Source organism: Struthio camelus, chromosome 25 (genome assembly GCF_040807025.1).
Source record: "Struthio camelus isolate bStrCam1 chromosome 25, bStrCam1.hap1, whole genome shotgun sequence".
Classification (NCBI taxonomy): Eukaryota; Metazoa; Chordata; class Aves; order Struthioniformes; family Struthionidae; genus Struthio; species Struthio camelus.
The window spans coordinates 7,464,086-7,481,706 of record NC_090966.1 but is presented as its reverse complement, the minus strand read 5'-3'; the positions used below and the strand labels follow the sequence as shown (position 1 = coordinate 7,481,706).

The 17,621-nt window shown below is 60.4% G+C and overlaps 2 protein-coding genes across 4 annotated transcripts in view; both read left to right on the top strand.

The window, feature by feature from the left end:
- ZNF385C (zinc finger protein 385C) overlaps positions 1-17,621 on the top strand; it is a 43,344-nt gene that overhangs the window by 17,196 nt on the left and 8,527 nt on the right. The window contains exon 2 of the mRNA XM_068918750.1: positions 13,892-14,034. Coding sequence (XP_068774851.1) covers positions 13,892-14,034 — 143 coding nt within the window. The remainder of the gene's footprint in view (positions 1-13,891; positions 14,035-17,621) is intronic.
- Positions 1,578-11,188, top strand: C25H17orf113 (chromosome 25 C17orf113 homolog). Of its 3 annotated transcripts, none has more exons than XM_068918730.1 (3): positions 1,578-4,963; positions 5,421-6,050; positions 8,451-11,188. In XM_068918730.1, the coding sequence occupies exons 2-3, from the start codon at positions 5,532-5,534 to the stop codon at positions 9,981-9,983; spliced, it is 2,052 nt and encodes a 683-aa protein (XP_068774831.1). In that variant the 5' UTR covers positions 1,578-4,963; positions 5,421-5,531; the 3' UTR covers positions 9,984-11,188. The 3 variants fall into 3 exon arrangements, with proteins under 3 accessions (XP_068774831.1, XP_068774832.1, XP_068774830.1); XM_068918731.1 differs by having other exon boundaries at positions 1,581-1,707; XM_068918729.1 differs by having other exon boundaries at positions 1,581-1,707; positions 2,250-6,050.

The following is a 17,621-nucleotide window of genomic DNA, read 5'->3' as shown; positions in this document are numbered from 1 at the left end:
ACTTGGGGGGCCCCGAGGGGCTGCGGAGCCCCGTCCGGCCCGCGGCGGCGCTGGGCCCACTCCTCCTTCGCCCGCCAGCGCAGCGTCCCCCTGCCCTCGCGCCGCCAGCCCCTGGGGCTGGTTCTGGCTTTTCCTGAGCTGTTTTGTTTCCCTGCTGCAGGTTTTTTTTTTTTTTTTGGGGGGGGGGGGGAGCAGGGGCAATATTTTTTCTTTATTTTTTGTGCTTTGTGTTCTTGCTTTTTGGGAAGCCCCGTTTGCACGTGGCGCTGCTGGAAGCAGGAAAAGGCAGCGAAGGAGGCGCAGCGGCCGGCGCGCCCCGGTCCCCCCTCGGCTCCGGGCCGAGGGGACGTGGCGAGCGCGGGGAGCTGGGTCGGGCCCCGGGGCCGCGCGGCGCCCCGGCCCCGCTGACCTTCGCAGCCCTGCTGCGAGAGCCGCCCGCCGGCGGAGGCGAAAGCCCCGTGTCAGAAAACTGATTAAAAAGACTAAGTCCTTTTCCTCGCTTGCGTTAGCACGAGTGCACGTTTTCACCCTTGAAATCCCGGCGCTCTGGTTTCATCCAGCTCCTGCTGGCCTTAGCCCTGAGCTAAGACAGGAATGTCCCCCGACCGAAAAGGAGCCTCTTGCCCCAGGATATGTCATCAAGAAGCCTAAAGAGAGAGGAATTTACTCCGGGGGGCCCCCTCCCCGCGCGCGGAGCCAGGTACAATGCAGGTCCTAATCCGGGCGCCGGGGGCCTGGCGCGGCGGCGGGAGCGGGAGAGCATCCCGCCGGGGGTCCCGGGGACGGCGGCGCTGCGCGGGGCCCTGGCGTCCTCGGGGGCCTCGTGCCGCCCGCGCGCCCCTCAAAACGTAAAATCTCAGTCGTGGGAGAAGCTGAGGGGCTCTGAGCGTCACCCGCGTTTACCGTTGAAAGAGGTTGACGGGGCGCGGGCGAGCCGGCGGCGCTGCCCTGCGGTCGGCTTTGCCTCTGGGTTTTGCAAAAAGCTGAACGCGCGTAGGCACGGCTGGAGAGCGGCTCTGCGCGCGGCCCCTCGCTGCCGGGCTCTGCCCGACGCCGTTGCCCGCAGCGCGCGCTCAGCCCTCGGCCCGGGACGCGGAGGGCTCCCCGGAAGAGCCGGGCGCCCGACGGCCCGTTTGCACCGGTCTGGGCGCGAGCCGGCGAGCGCGTTTCCCTTCCCTGCAGTTTTGGGCATAAGCATCCCCACGGGTGGGTGGGGGGGACGTGCGATTATTTTGCAGGGCGCAGCTGGCCGCGTGCCCCGGACCCCGCGGCCGGGCCACCGCCACGCGGCCTTTCCCGTTCCTGGCCGCCGCTAGTGGCCACTGCCGCCGTGGGCTGCCGGGAGCATCCGCGGAGCCAGACAGTCCGCGCAGCAAGATGGCTGCTGCCGAGCTCCCGTGAGCGCGCGGGGCGCCCGCCGCCGCCGCAGGCTTTGTTCCCGCGCCGGCCTCGCCGCTCCGGGCGCCCGGCCGCGGGGGGGCTGCGGCCAGCAGCTCGCCCGGGGCCGGGGGGGGGTTCTCAACGCTGCTTTTGGAAAGGTTTTTTTTTTTTTTTTTTTTTTGCCTTTGTTTCCTTTGGCTGCCTTTTTTTTTTTTTTTTGGTAATTTGATCTTTCCTATTTAAAAAAAAAAAAAAAAAAACCACACACACACAAATCTGGGGAGTTTGCAAGCCCCTCAGCCCCGAGCTGATGGCAGCGCTGAAGTGGTACGTATGTGCAGCGGAGGGAGGCGCGCGGGGCCGAGCTCGCCGCGCCGGGGGGCTGCATGTCGCGCTGCTCCGAGCGCTTCCCCAGCCTTTCCCGGAGATGGAGCCGGGCGGGCGTCTAAGTGACGTGTGGTCTGGGCTAGGGCTCGTTTGTCTGAGGCTTGAATGTCAGGGAGAAGCTCGTTGTCTTAAAAAATAAATCCTGCCCAAACTTCCGTACAGCCAGCGCTCCTGCCCGGGCTGAGCGAGCGATGCACGGAGGAGCCTGCAAATAACGATATTGCCCGTTTCCGAGCCGTTCCCCCCCAAAACTGCCCGCTCCCGCAGGAAGCGCAGCAGCGCTAACGCTCCCCGTAGCTGGCAGGAGCAAGGGGAGAGACTCGCACCGCGGCAAGGAGGCAGCGGCAGCGGGGCCGGCGTCCCCGCGGGGGCCGGGATGGGACGGGGCGAGCCGCCCTGGGGCCGCTGCTCCGGCAGCCGCTGCCCGGCCCCGGCTTGCCCCTTGCCTCCTGGCTAATTGCTCTTTTTTTCTTCTTTCCAAGGCAGCGGTTTGCGATGGAGCGTGTCCCCTGATGCTGTTGTAGGTGGGCACGGGCTGCGGAGTTAGCGGCTCGCAGGGCGCCGGGAGGGGAGGGAGCAAATCTCCTCCCCCGGCTGGTGCCGGGTTGTTCCCGCGCCCCGGCGGCAGCCCGGGTGCAGGAGCTGGGGACGGCCCGGGCGGGCGCGCGGGGAGCAGGCGGCGGCCCGGCCTCCCTCCGGCTGCCCGCAGCGGCTGGAGCCGTCGGGAGAGGAAGGCTCGGCCGGAGGCGCCGGGCGCAGCGCGGTGCTGGGTGCCGGCGCTGAGCCGCGCCGGGGACGTCCGACAGGCGCTGGGACCTCGGAGGAAGCACTTAGCAAGACGCGTCTTGGCTGGGACTCTTGCATCGCGGTTTCCCGCTTCGTGCCGGCCCGGGCCGGGGCTCCTTGCCCAGGGCCGCCGGGTTGGGAGCTGCGCCCTGAGCGCTGGCGGCTGCAGCGGGCAGGGGGTGCTGCCTCAAGCAGACTCCGCTCTTGCGACGAACCGCACGGTTGCATTCAAGAGGGTAAAACCAGCACGTGCGGGCTCCTGTTGCGAGCTTGGAAGAAAACTCCCACCTGGGCTGGAGTTGCTCTTTGCTTCCTTGGAAACGTTTAACGCTGGCTGGCGAGAGCCAAGCTTTGGACCAGAGCAACCCTCATCCGACCTCTCTGGCGCTCCTGGGACGGCACCTGATCCAGAGCACGTTGAAACGCCCCGAAAGGCGCCGGGTGCCTCCGGGATGCGGGCTGGACCCTTGGAGCGTCAGTCCGTGCCCCGTGCGTGGCCGGCCCGGAGCGGGTCGCTGCCGTTCCCGCTGCGAGCGCCGCGCGGCTGCACCTGGGAGACCGCGGGGCAGAGGGGCGCGTGCGGGAGCCTTCTGGCGCGGAGGTTAAAGGTGCCCGCAGGGGAGCGGAGGGGCAGGCCCTGTCGCCGGCCCGCGATCCTGAGCAGCGCAGAGCTGCCTCGCTGCTTTTGGTTTGCTGGAGGAGCCCAGGCTTCAGCCCTCCGGGAGCGGGAGCAGAAGAATCACGCCGTGAAGATGCTCAGCTCTTTCTGAGCCGTGACCTGCTGGGTAAACTGAGGCAGGGCTGCCCAGAGATCGAGCCGCACGAAGAGCCTGGATGGCGGTGACGGGAGACGCGGGCAGCTTGGCGGCGCGGCCCGAAGGATGCTCAGCGCCTGGCGGCGGCGCGCTCGGTCCCGCGCCTCCCCTCGCCGGCGGCGCCAGGCCTCCGGACGAGCTGCCTTCCTGGGGTCCGCCACGGTGGCGTTTCGTCTCTCTCTTCGCCGGGTTAACGTGGTTCCCGCGACTGGAGAGCGGGGAAGGGGAGCGTCGCTCCCGCGCGGGGCGGCGGGTGCGGCAGCAGGCTTCGGTGCGTCGCCCCCCCGGCGTACGAGGGGGGCACCGCCAAGAGCCGCAGGCGGCCCGACGAAGCTCCGAGCCCGCGGCGCCGCGTGGGGGCTGTCCCACCCCCCGGAGCAGATCCCTGCGGCCCTGGGGGTCGATGTGCTGCTCTGACTCCCAAATCGTGAGGTTTTGTTTCTTCGTGATGATTGTGGTAGCGGCTTCAGTTCTTGGGGGGTTTGTTCTTTTCAGAAATCCCAAATCCCTTGCGAGTTTTGCAGTGAGTTATACGCTGGGTGTTTCCTGTCCTGCATTGGTGACGCGCTGCTGAATATCCCTTTTCTTTCCTTTTCCTCCTTTCTCGGTTCTCCCTCTCCTTCCCCGCTCTGTGCTGGGTTCCTCCTACCACTGTTATTAAGACACAGTTTGAGTTTTGATCCAGTTCATGGAAGAACGCAAGGATCGGGCTGAGTGGGGCTTAAGTGTATGCATGGAGTTAAGTGGGTGCTTAAATACATTAGCTAACTGGTTTAAATACGTGCTTATGTGCTTGGTAGTCTCAGAGCTTCAGTAGATGTTCTGGGAAGTCCTGGCTTTCCTGCCCTCTTCGCGGAGGGTCTCTGGAAGCCGCTCTTGGGCACGTGCGTGCTGGGCTTGCTGCGGTTCTGGAATAGGCAGCTGGTCGAAGCAGGACCGAAGCTCTGTCCGTGCCTCAGGGCTGTTGCGGCCATGGGCGGATGCCACCCTCCAGACAGAGATGAACCTGGGATCTGCTGGCAGAGCTCAGCATGCAAGTTCTCCCCGGACTTCGGTCGTGATGGTCAAATTTCAGGTTGTAGGTGTCTGCCAGCCTGGCTGGTTTTGGCTGAAGCAGGAGGGGAACGGTGGCACAGAGCAGCTTTTCTGGGAGTTTAGAAGAGCCTCCGACATCCCATAGGAATAACATGAGTCTGGGCCAGGCTGGTGGGCAGTAGCTGTGCTGACTAGCGTGTGTTTTGCGGAGGGCACTGTCTGTGCCTTTGGGAAGCCAGCCTAGGTACAGCAGTTTCCTGAGATAAGGACAAGCAAGGAATAACGACAGTAAGCACATGCATGCGCACGCAAACCCCCGGCACATGTTCTTGAGCTGGCCCTTGGCCTTTAAGCCATCCACGCTCAGCTCAAGCCCTCTGGGCGTTAGCCCTGCAGAGCAGTGAGTGCCGCTCCCTGGGACGTTAGTGGAAAGAGACCCAAATGCAACGTGAGAACCTGCCTTTGGCCTCCTTTCAAGGTGCTCCACGCCCGGACGTGTCCTACTAGCTAGAACAAAGTTTCTAGACAGACATACGGGAGTCTGGGGCCCGCTGCACCCGGTGAGTCCAGGAGCGATGAGTGAGCCTCTGCAATGCAATGCACTGGCTGTCCCTGGTTGTTTGGAGAATCAAGTGTTTTCTCCTCGTGAGGCTAAACACTCTGATTTTTAGACGTTTGGTCAAAAAAACAGTTTTGAACCTTCCATATCTTCCGAACATCAGCCGCAGCGTGAAGGTTTGGTCTGATTGGAAGTGAATTTAGACAACCCTGTAATCCAAAAGAAGGACCATGTGTGCATGTTAGTCCCGCTACTTGTATCCAGAGCTGCTGACGACAGCAAAAGAGGAGCCTGGTGGGAGGTCCTCCTCCAACGCTGGGGCTGTTGCACAGTCCAGCCTCCTCTGAGCGCTCCTGCCACCATCGTGTCATCGTTAGCAGATGAGAATAAAAAATTAGCAAAGACTAAAGTTTACAAGGGCCCTAATCCCTCTCCCCTTGTGTCTCTTTCATCTCCAGTCAAACCGGGAAAGTGGTAATAGACCTTCCTTACTAAATTAAATGTAGAGGCTGCTCCTCCAAGGAAAGTTTCAGTTCAACCGTAGTGTTTGATTTCCCAGCCACAGCAATATGGTGCCTCCAGGGAAAAAGCCAGCTGGGGAAACTTCCAATTCCAATAAAAAGTGTAAGCGCTATTTCAATGAGCACTGGAAGGAAGAATTTACCTGGCTGGAGTTTGACTATGAGAGGAAACTCATGTTTTGCGTAGAGTGTCGCCAGGCGCTGGTGAAGAACAAGCATGGTAAAGCAGAGAACGCCTTTACCGTGGGCACGGACAACTTCCAGCGCCATGCCCTGCTGCGGCACGTCACCTCCGGCGCTCACCGCCAGGCGCTGGCGGTGAACCGAGAGCAGCTGGCCTTCGAGGCGCGCGTCCACAGCCATCCAGAGCTGCGCTCGGTCATCAAGGTGGAGGTGAACCCCGCCAAGATCGCCATCCTCACCACTGTGTACTGGATGGCCAAGGAGGAGATCCCGGATGAGAAGTGTTCCTCCCTGCTCGAGTTCCAGAAGTTCAACCTGTGCCAGGCGCTGCTGACCTCCGAGCACAGTGAATATTACCACCCCAGCAGCGTCAGAGAGATGCAGGTGTGTATGCTGGGTGGGGGTCTCTGTCCTGCTTGGGGTCTGCCCGCAGTTTTGGGGGCCTGACCTTGCTGTTATCCGTGACGTTGCTGTGGTCCACGGCCTCGCCGCCCCGCGAAGTCACTTGGCTAAGTGGTGTCTGTGCACGCGCAGGAGCCCGGGTTGGAAGGACTCGGTGCTTTGCAGCACCATCTCACCTTGTCTTGCATCAAGCGTCACCAGCGTGCAGTTGGTGGGATTTTTTGTGCAGTTGCCTGTGCAAATAGGAGCCTTAAGCACACTCTCGTGTCCCCAGGCTGCAGGGAAGCACAGGGAGGGAAGCGTGTGCCCTGCCTGCTCAGGGGAGCACCAGAACCGCGTGCAGCAGCTGTAGCTGATGGTTAATCTCGACCCTGGCCTTTGGACAGGCAAATACATCCCATGGGACTACGGCATGTCTTTGGTGTGCTTGGGATCGCTGGCCAGGTCCAGGAGACCCGGCTGCTCTGATCCCGCCAGACAGTGGGGCTGGGCGATCCGCCTGCTTTCTGCTATTTTCAGCAGAGGCCGAAGGCAACTTTCTCCAACGAGATTTTTTAGTGCAGTGTCATTCCCTGATTTGACAAACCGGGAGCACCAAGGGCTTGGAGCCGGCGATGGGGTCCACCGCAGGCAGCCTCGCGCTCGCGGCCGGGAGCCCTGAGCTCAGCGCTGCTCCGAGGGTGCGGGGAAAGTGAGCGTAGCGGGTCAGCCTTTCCCGGGAGCGTGCTCTCCTCCCGCTGTCCGAGCGCGACAGATTTCGCTGCAGGTTAATGACGAATATTTGAAGGATAAAAGCTCAAGAGTTCAATTAGCTCACGAGCGCTGTGGGTTTTTCCTCTTTTGCCCTAAACGGAGCGATCAGAAAGATCAAGTAGCCAGAGAGTTTAGAAAGGATTTTCTTAATTTTACAAATGCTTCATGCCTGTTAAAATCAAATTAATTTTTTAGTGAATCCTGGCTGTTTGCCAGTCATTTTAAATATATAAAGAGCCTATTTTACTGCAGATAGATTCAATCCGTTAATTATATTTCTCAGCCTGGGGTGCTGCTACTTGCAGCATTTGCACACACAAAGGAAGTTTTCTGTGCAAACCATTGGTGTTTTAATGAAATGGGCAAAATGGAATAAAGCAGAAAGATGCCCTGGCATCCTCTTGCCGCTCCTACCTATGTTTTGTTTCTAAAGCGTGAAAGTAGCTGATGAAATTATAACTAAAGAAGCAAGTTTTGGGTATCCTAATTAGCTCCCAGCACAGACAGGGGCTCAGGAGCCCCTGCGCAAGGGGGAAGGAGAGATTCAGTTCTGCTCACAGAAAATACCTGCTGGCAGTGGAGGGTGTTTAAGTCCTACTCAAGCCCGTTGGGTTCAGCCGTGCTTTGCGCTGGGCGTGGATTTCAGTGCTTTCCTGAGTCAGAATCTTAACCTGATGCTTTGAATGCGAGGGAAGAAAATAGGGAGGGAGGAGAGAATACATTAGAAAAAGTAATTTCCAGGAGGGAGCTGACTTGTACGTACAACTTTCACAGCATTATAGGGCCAAAGTTACTTTTGAGATCTGTGGCCACAACCCTAGTATAGAATACTGTTGCTGTACTATTCAGCATTTGTGGCAGTTTTTGGTATTACAACTATGCACTTTGGAATAGATGGAAAAATGAGACCCAGCAAGCCCTGAACTAATGTGGTAGGACACGGGAGCACTTAATGCTGTTAAATAAGGTTCGCACGTATACCCTTCTTAACTCTTTTCCCATGAAAGTGGGTACGCTGTAGTCCAGGGCCAAACAGCAGTGACCATGGGCTTGCTCCATGTTTTAAGCTACAATCTGGGGAAGTGTTTTGACTCAGGGAAGGATGCTAGAACATTTTTAATTTTAGGCGTGTGTTTGAAGGTACAATGCAAAAGTGCCCATGTCCCGTTGACTTTCACCAGCTCCTAAGAAACATCAGGGGCAGAAAGCAGAATTTGCCAACATCTAAAATCCTGTTTTGAGGGCGATTTATGTGCACTTGAATCTAAGCTCCTTTGACTGTTGGGGGATCTTTGCTCCAAAGTCAGGGAGCAGCTTCCTAAAACGGGAGCGAAAGTGGCTTCTCTTCCTCTGTGTGATTTAGCGCTTTGAAAACACGCGTCAGGCATCCAAATCATGCTGCTTGCGAGAGCTTCCCTTGTGCGCTGCTGACCGTCAACGGGAGCCGAGTATGTGCTTGAGGGCTTTTCTCAGACTTAGGATCTCACGCTGCTTTCGGGGAGCTCCGAAGGCAGGCACCTTGCAGCTCGTTTTGCTACGGACGCTCTCTCTCCTGCGTGATTTTGAAGTTCATTTGTATTTCTCTTTCCCTCCCCTGCCTGCCCTGCCCACCTTCTCTAACTGGCCCAGGCAGCGATCGCCAAAGTCCTACACAACGAGGACAGGCACAGGATAAAAGCCTCGCCGTTCGTTGGGCTGGTGGTGGACGAGACGGTGGACGTCATGGAGCACCGTAACCTGGCCATGTTCACCACCACCGTCTCCCCCTGCAACGGGCAGACCTCGGCCACCTTCCTGGGGAGCTTTGAGCTGCCTGCCGGCGAGGCCTCCACGGTGACAGGCAAGGTGAGCGAGGTGATGCGCTCCTTCGGCATCCCCACCATGAAGATCACCTGGCTCAGTGCTGACAGCGCCTCGCTGGTGGCTGAGCGGCTGAGCGGGGTGGGGACTGCGCTGATGTCTCTCTGCCCGCTCCTCACGGAGATGCACTGCCTGTCCCACGGGAGCTCCCTGCTGCCAGCCGAGAGCGTCGTCACCGTCGAATACCTCCAGAAGTACGAGACTACTGTGGATGCCGTGTACAGGCTCTACTCCCGCTTCAAAGGGGAAAGCAACAGCCTGCAGGAGCTGCGGAGCGTCCTGGACCTCTGCGAGATAGACCTCGAAAGCCCCAGGGCCATCCACTGGACTTCTATTTTCCCAGCTGTGGAAGCCATCGACTCCTCATGGCCCACGCTGGTGCTGCTGCTGGAGAGCGAGGCGGAGCGGTCGCCTGTGGCACTAGGCCTCTGCGAAGAGCTCAAGAAGTTTCAGTTCGTGGCCTTCACCAAGATTCTCCTGGACGTCCTCCCCATCTTCCAGAAACTCAGCCGCTTCTTCCAGATTGAGGACTTTGACCTCTCCATCCTCAAGCCCATTGTCTCCACGACGGCCACTACCCTGCAAGCCCAGAAGAGTGCCAGTGGACAAAACCTGCAGGAGTTCCTCAACGAGATGAACGAGCACCCGCGGGACGACCGGGAGGGCGAGAGCCGGCTCTACTATAAGGGTGTGGAGCTGGCCAACTGCTCCAAGGTGCACCTGAAACACTTTGAGCACCTGAAGGAGAGCTACCTGGAGAGCGTGCGGGGCAACCTGCTGGACAGGTTCCCCAGCAGCGTCCTGGAGGCCATCAGCTCCTTCTCGGCTATCTTTAACCCCAAGTGCTACCCTCAGTCTCTGGAGGACATTGGCAGCTATGGGGTGAGCGAGCTGAACTTCCTTTTGCAGGCATACTCGCGGGTGGTGGTGAGCGAGAGGGCTCTCAGCGACTTCCCCCTCTTCAAGCGCATCGTGTTCAGCCTCAGCCAGCTGTCCTTCAAGGACCTCTGTGTCAAGCTGGTTTACAGCAACTCCGAGATGCACGAGCTCTTCCCGGACTTTGCCGTCCTCGCGGCCATCGCTCTGGCCTTGCCGCTGGGCTCCGTGCTGGCCGAGAAGATCAGCCGGGGCCGGGAGCTCCTGAAGCGCGGGCGGTCGCGCTGCACCAGGGACGAGGGGCTGTCCGACCTCATGAAAATCGCCATCGACGGGCCGGCCATCAACGAGTTTGACTTTGCGCTGGCCATCGAGTACTACGAGAGCATGCGGGAGTCCAGCTTCCTCGTGGCGCAGGTGAAGTGAGTGGTGGCGTGGGAAGGTGGACGCGCACGGCGCGGCTGAGCCCTGCGGCCCCGACAGCGGTGCGGGCGCCGGGTGGCCAAGGGTGACCCGCTCGGCACTGGGAAGAAGAAGAAACGGGATCCTTTCACCAAGCCATGTCAGTCCCGCTCGCTCCCCTCCTTTCGCCCCCCCCCCCAAAACATGCGTTTGCATTGGCTGGAGTTGGAAGTCTCCGGGGGAGGTTTCCTGATGGTTTTAACCACGTTCTTCAATTCCAAATTGTGATGAGTTTTTCCTAGGGGAGATGAAAGCAAATCTTCCCATGAACTCAAATGTAACGTTGCCTTTGCACAATGACACCCAGCAGCTTTTACTTAATACTCTGCAAAAATATCTGATTTTTATTATCTTGGAGCCTGGAGAAGGAATGCAGAGAAGGCAGCCTATCTTTCTAGCTCTGTGGCAAATCCACAAACGCCTGGCAGTGTCTTGTTGATATTCCTTGCACACAGCACAAAATATTTTTAGCGTTGGATTCAAGTCATGATCATTTCAAAAGCAAGTGATTTAGAGAATGATATTGTAATCACCAAGGAAATAGTAACTTTTAAATGCATCATTGTGTATATATGTGTATGTACATATATAAATATATATATAAATATATATATAAAAAGATCTATCTTAACTTTCCTAGTGTTTAAAGTATAAAGATATCTAAAAGGACTTTCTTTTTGCAATGACAGAATAAATTATGAACAGGGGTCCAAAAAATAATAATAGTGAATTCCTTGTCTTTTCAAAATAGCATCGTGTACCTGAGTTCCCTTTGCGGTATAAGCTCTCTGCAATCTTGCAACCAAAGAAAGTGTCTTTCAGCATCGACGTCTGGGACAAACTTGAGTTCTCCTTAGTTTAGGGATGTTTGTGGTTCTTCTGTTTTCTTTTTTTCCCCTCCTTGTAAACGTTCCCTCACCTGGAGTGACGGAGGCCTTCTCGAAGCGTGAGGGACGGGTGAAGCGGAGGCTCCTGCCCGCCCTTGGGGTGGCACACGAGGGGACGAGCCTGGACAGGGCGGGCTGCATGGCATGTCTTCTCTGTGGTCCCGTATGGGCTCGCGTGTGTGTTGCTCGTAGAGGGATGTTCTCCTTAGGTCGGTAGGGGTGGCGTGAAAAGACCCTTCTTACTGATGTCACTTTGCAATAAAGTCAACACCTGAGACTGAAGCATCATGTCGTTCTCGTGCTCCAGCAGCCCGTCCCTCGGCGGAGCCCGCGTCGCGCCGCGTCCGGGGCTTCGCTGGCGGTGGGCGACGTCTGCGCTCCGGCTCCTCTGCTGCAGGGCCGGGCGCGATCCGAGGCCGGGACCGGCCCGCCGGCATCGTCGCCTGGTGCCGTCGGTGGTCTCGTCGGTCACTGAGGTGCCGTAGACGGTGCTGAGACGCGTCCTAGCCGAGATCGCTCGGCTCCCTCCCCGGGTAAGTTCACGCCGTCCTGCCCGCGCAGACTCCGCGTCCAGCAGAATTTGACCCAGGCGCCCACGCGGCGATGGCGCCCGCTCCTCTGTGCCGGGACCGGAGCCGGGCTCGTGCCGGAGCAGAGCCGAGGGCGCGGGGGGCTCGGGGCTTTCCTCCGCCCCGCTGCGGGTCTTCAAAGCTGCTCCAGCACCCGAAACCCGTTTTCGTGGCGGGCGCGCGGAGGTGTCCGGGCAGGCGCGGCGGCACCGCAAGCAGCGCGGAGCCCTCCTGGTCCGGCAGCGGCGCCCGCCGCCCTGCCGGCTCTGCAGCCCTCGGCGGCGCCTTTGCATCCCGGCGCGCCGCGGCGGCCGGCTCCCGCGGGGTTTCGGGTCGGTTCGCGCGCCCTCGGCCTCCCTCGCCTGGGAGCGGGGCAAAGCCCCTCCGGGCTGGAAACGGGAGGCTCCTGCTCGGCGCCGGGGGAAGGCGGCGTGGTCGAGCGCGTGCCGGCGCGGAGCCCGGGGTGCCGTTGCCCGCGGGCGGCCGCCCCGCTCGCCTCCGATAAGGTCGCGTCATTCTATACGGGGCTCTGCCGCGCCTGCCAAAGCAAATCCCCTTAATTGAGTGTCTAATTAATACCTAAAAATACAGCCCGCAGCTGCTGCCGGAACGTGGCCGCGGCGCAGGTGGGGAGAACCCGCCGCGGCGCGGGAGGAGCAGCGCCGGCGAGTGACCTTGGCCAAGGTGCCCCCAGCGCGGGGCGGGCGGCACCTGATAGCTGAGGTTTAGGCAGAACGAAGCTGAAGGTAACTCTGTCCAACCCCCCCCCCCCTTTTTTTTTTTTTTCTCTTTTTTCCCTCCTCTTCCTCGCAGCGCTCGGCGCGAGCTCTCCGGCCGCAGCTCCTGCCCCTTCGCAGCCGAGGGCCGGGTCTTCCCCCGAGCTCCGCTCGGCTCCCGCTCGCCCCTTCCCCGCACAGACCTGCGCCCCTCGGGCGCCAGCGCCCCTCGGGCGGTGTTTGCTGAGCAGCAAACTCCGCTGATTCGGTTGCCGCTAGTTGGGACGGGGGCTTTCGTTTGCCCTTGTTGTTCCTCTCGCTGTTAAATTTAATACCGGTTTTTAAGGCCGGTAAAATCGATGGAAAATTTGTGGACAAAGGCAGGCGGAAGCGGTGGCGGTGGCACCCCGGTCGCGAGCGCGGCGCCCGCAGGCTGGCGGGGTCCCGGGCCGGCCCCCGCCGCTGCGCCGGCCGTCTCGGGTGAGCCGATGCAGAAGGAGCTTCGCGCCCCGCAAGGTCAATTACGCATCGCTCACCCATCTTTTTGCTTGGTTTTGCTCCCTTCCTCGTCCCCGTTGCTACGGGTTTATTTATTTATTTTGAAGCCGTTTCGCAGATTTCCCTCCTGGGTGACTTTGGAATTAATTCGATCAATGCACGCCTGATGAAGCAAAATGTAATTTTCACCCTGGAGTCAGGAGTGACTCGGGGATAGCTGCCGCCGAGACAAAGGAGCGACTGTGTGCGTTCTCCCAGAAAGAGGTCATTTTTGCCTGGAGGGGCCCGCGCGCCAAGCTTTTCCGTCGGAAATTCGGAAATCTTTCGAACTTTCAGATTTGTAGCTAGACTCCTGTATCGAGTGGCGTTTAAAACAAAACGGGGGGTGCAAAAAAAAAAAACCCTCAAACCCAAGAAGGGGCCGCGAGGAGGTCTCAGCGCTTTCCTCCTCCCGCAAAGGTCTTTTTTTTTTTTTTTTTTTAGCTTTTTTCCCGTGCCCCGAGGGGGAGGGAAGCCGAGGGCGACGGCGAGCCGGGCCGTCCTCCGGCGGGACGAGCCCCGAAAACCCGCTGGGAGCAGGCGGCCTCGAGCCGTCCCGGCGCTGCTCGGGTCCGAGGTGCGCGGCGCTGGCGTCCCGGCCGTCCCGGCGCTCCCTCCTCCTAGGGGGCAGCTTTTTTTTTTTTTGTTGTTTTTAAAAAGAAAACTATTATTAACTTCAGGCTATTTTTAAATCGCACCCTGGAGCTCGCAATTAGTGCGCGGGGGAAGATGCAAAGCAGCCGCCAAAGCCCGGCGCGGGAGTGGGCGGCTCCGTCACCGGAGCCGGCGCTCGGCACGGGGGCACCGGCCGGGGGGAGCCCGATGCGGGTGGTTTCCACCCAAAGGAGCAGCGGAGGGGAGAGCCGAGGGCACGGCCGGCCCTGGGGGGCTTTCAGCCGCTGCAGCAACCTCTCGACCAACTCGAAGCGCGATCCTCGGCGTGTCGACGTTCTGATTCGGAGACGGCTGTGTCGCGTTTTAAATTTGGCGTTGATTTTTGAGCCCAAAAGCCAGAGGGATGTCCTGGGCCGCCTTCGGTCCGGACTTGCCAGAGGTGAAGGTCCAGGGTCTCCTCCAGGACGTCCCGCTTGCCGCCTCCCGGCGCTGCGAGCAAGGTCCGCCTAAACTTTCTTCTCTTTCCCCTCTCCCGTCTCCCCGTCTAGGTCCGTCGGGACACAGCAGCCCCCTCTTAGCTTCGCTGCCGATTCCCGGCCGTCCCCTCCATCCCCCCTTGGACATCAAGCACTTCCTGACCTTCAGGCTCAACGGGACGTCGCCGCTCAACCTCTTCCCCAACTTCAGCACGGTGAGTCCCGGGGGCTGGGGAGCGAGCGCGGGCGGCCCCATCCCGCCCCGCGTCCGGGCTCCCGGCCCCAAAACGCCTCTGCTCCGCGGCCTCCCCAGGTCCTTCTGGCCCGCTCGCGGGGGTCTCAAGGGGCCGCGCGCCCGAGCGGGGCCACGAGTCCCCCCGTGCGACGGGGCGGCGCGTTCGCGATCCCTCCGGAAAGGCCGATCCCCCCCGCTCCGTCCGTTGCGCTTATAGGCCAAAATTAAAAAGATGCTTCATTTTAAGGGAGTTCAGTTAGGTTTTGCTCCTGGGATCAATAGTAATGAACTCTGGGGAGCAGTTCATTAGTTTGAGTGAATAAACGACGAGAGAGAGCCTATAAAGACCCAGGGCGTTTGGCTGGTGGCTCGTGGCCTGGAGCTGGTGGAGAGCTTCGATCGCTAGTTTGCACGGCTGAGGCTCAGGCTGAGGCTGGTCCAAGGGCTTGGGCTTGGGCGATGCACTTAAACGCAGCTGAATAGAGATATTCTGCTCTACAGCCGCGTGTGCGTGGCTACGTAAACCCAAAGATGCACGGTAGCATCCCAGGCGTGAAATATTACTTTCCTCCTTTCGTGCCTCCTTCTCTTCCCAACCTCCCACCCTCAAAACCCGGGCTGACGTCACCTTGGGGCGGCACCGCGTTCTCCAGGTTTTTTCCCCTCGGCTTTGGGTCTCCGCGTGGTGTTTGGGACGTCGGGGGCTCGTTCCCCGGGACCGGGCCAATTGCACGGCCGGGCTCTGGGACGAGGGGCGGCGGGGCGGCTTCTGTGCCTCCGCGCGCCCCAGCCGGCAAGCGGGGCTGTCCTGCGCTGCCTCCCCGCGCCGTGCAGCGGGCGCCCTGCTTGTCGCCCGCCCTGGGTAAGCGGCTTTGAGATTAGCCGTGCCACCAAGGTGCAAATCATCATCGAGATCTTCAAAGGCGGCCATAGAAATTAAGTACCAAATTCCTGCTGCTGCTGCTGAATGGGATTCGGGCATCTAACTCCTTTAAGCTCTTTTGAAATCCCGGCTTTCGCCTGTCTCTCCCCTGTGCTAACAAGCAGAATCACAGGAGAGGAGGATTTTTTTTGATGCCATTAGCGTTGCTGCTCTTTGTCTCCGTTCCTTTTTTTAGTCGCTGGAGTCAGCAGTTAGCTTGAACCAGGCACTGTAATTTGTGCCGCTTGGCTCTCCCTTGCCCCTGCCTTGGCACGTGTTTTCCAAAGTCATGTTGCTTATTAGGAGAGAGAAAAAAAAAAAAATTGGGAAATTAATCTCTTGCGCGTGCTGGAAACGCACAGCCCCACGGCAGAGGCGGGCAGCGGGCGAGTCCGGCCCGCCGCCCCTGCAGGGCTCTGCGCCGGGGAGCGGATCCCCGCGCGCTCCCTGCTTTGCAGGGACGGGATAGGGCTGAGCCCTTTGGCCGCTGGGACGTGCGTGTCCGCGCGCGCGCTGCCACTCTGCAGGGCTCCGGGACGGCTCTTCGAGCTGCAGGAAAAGGGGCAGGAAGGTTTCTGCCCCGTCCTGCGTGCGCAGCGCGGAGCGTCCTGGAGCCCTGGGTCCCGCGTCGGCCCGACCAGAGCTCGGGCTGCCCCTGTCGTCCGCGGGCGCCCGCTTGCCCCAGAGCGCGGTTCGGATACGCGGGCTGAAACGTATGCCGGCGTTGCTGTGCCCCGCCGACGGCGCTGTGAGCCGCCCAGCAGAGCCCTGCGCGCCTCGAGCGGGTCGCAAGGCGCTCTCGAACCCGGCAGATGCTTTGCTCCGGAGCGAGCAATAGCTTTCCAGGCTGAGCTCGCCTGCCGCTTAAAACAACTACTACGGGCAGGGGGGAAAAACCGATCCTAACGCGATACGGAGGGCGCGTTTCGTGCTCGAAAGCTGCTCTCCAGCTCTTACGATGTTGCAAATCCCCGAGACCTAACAGCGTCTTGCAGAACGCCAGCAGAAGAGGCGATCTGAACTGATGCTCTGTGCTTGCGAATTCCCCTTTCTGAGCCCGGTGGCTGGCAGGAAGTTCAGCTCAGAGGTCTCTGTTTCTATCGGTAGCAACGTCCAGGGAGGAACGAAGTCGGTTGAGTCGGTAAGAGCTGACTATGAAGCTGAGAGCTTTGCTCTCCAAGAGGGCCGGGCCCCAAAATCCGCCGGAGCCCGACGCCCTCGATGGCTCCTGCCGGCGCCTGGCGAGAAGAGCCGGAGCGCGCCGCCGCGGCGCACCCTCCCGCCGGCCCACCCGAGCGTCCCCCGGGGGCAAATAAGCGGTGTTTTTTATATATATATATTTTTTCCATCTCATATAACAGCGACTGCAGATGTCGGAGGGAAGTTAACGGCGTGGTTTTGTTTTTGTTCAGACAGCAGCGCAAGGGCTCTCGCGCGGCATCCGCGTCCCGGCCGGGCGGCGCGCGTGCCCCGCGGACCGCACGCGGCAGGGTTTGGCTCCTAAAAGCCTTTTCTGAGGCTGGCTGCTTGCTTTTTCTTCCGGCTAGCAGGCGGGTGACGGCCGGAGCGGCGCGAAGCACCCGCGCCTGCCGAAAGCAAACGCGACGCCCGGAGCAGCGGGGCCGCCCGCTGCACCCCCTTCTCAGGACGGGCCGGCGGCGGCTTTGCTCGGCGGCCCCGTGCCGCCGCCGCGGGTGGTCGCGGTCGGGACGCCCGGCGGATGCTGCGCGCGCCCGGCGGGCCGAGCGCCGTCGGAGCAGGTACGAGCGGAGCGACGGCCGATCGGGCGTGTAAAACGTCCGCCGGCGCTGGCGGGGCCGCTTCATCCGAAACGGGAAGCGGCGTTTGCTGAGAGGCCGCAACTCGGCGCCAGCGGCGGTGCTGGCGGGCGCAGCAGGGAGCCGCCGTCCTTGGCGCGCCGCCCCGGGGCCCCGGTCCCCTCGCCTCCGCCCCGAGGCTCGATTTGGGGCAGAAATACGAGGTTCTGCCGGGGACCGGTCGGCTCCGCCGGCGGACGGGGGCCGGGCAGCGCTGGGGCCGCTCTCGCCGGGGCTCGGCGCGGCGCCTGGCGCTCGCCGCAGCAACTCGTCCCGGCGTGGAGCCGGCAGCTTGACGCCCTGCTGCGAAGGTTTGAGCCGTTTTGGGCGGAAAAGGGGGGTGTTTCTCGTCGAAAGGAGCGCCAGCCCCGCTTCTGCCCGCAGCGCCCGGAGGCGGCCCGGCACCTCGCGCCGTTTGCTGCCTTTGCCGTCTGCAGCTTCGCCCGGTTCCCCGCCGTGCCCCGCGCGCCCCTTCGTTTCTATTCCAGATAAGTGAGTACAATTTCATAGCAAACAGGCGCTTCATTAATCACTTGCTGTTACCATTCTGCTCACTTCTGGAATGGAATTTGGGGGCTCGATAATGGCCCTGTTGTCCAGGCTTGTGCCTCGAAGACGGATGCACCTGTCTCGGCAACTAAATAGCTTTGCAGAGAAATGCGATCGCCTGAAAAGCCCGGGCTCTCCTGACAGCAGGACTCAGATAAGATAATCTTCCTATGCCACAGGGCAGGGGAACAATACTTGCATTATAGATTATAGGCACGCTCAAACAAAGAGGTTATTCTTATCCCCCCCCCTTTAATAAATGCATTTTGTTTAAAACAA

Bases quoted from the DNA above. Each gene is read 5' to 3' on its own strand.
- C25H17orf113 (XM_068918730.1), top strand. From the start codon at position 5,532: ATGGTGCCTCCAGGGAAAAAGCCAGCTGGGGAAACTTCCAATTCCAAT. The intron at 6,051-8,450 runs GTGTGTATGCTG...TAACTGGCCCAG, and splicing joins GCAGCGTCAGAGAGATGCAG to GCAGCGATCGCCAAAGTCCT.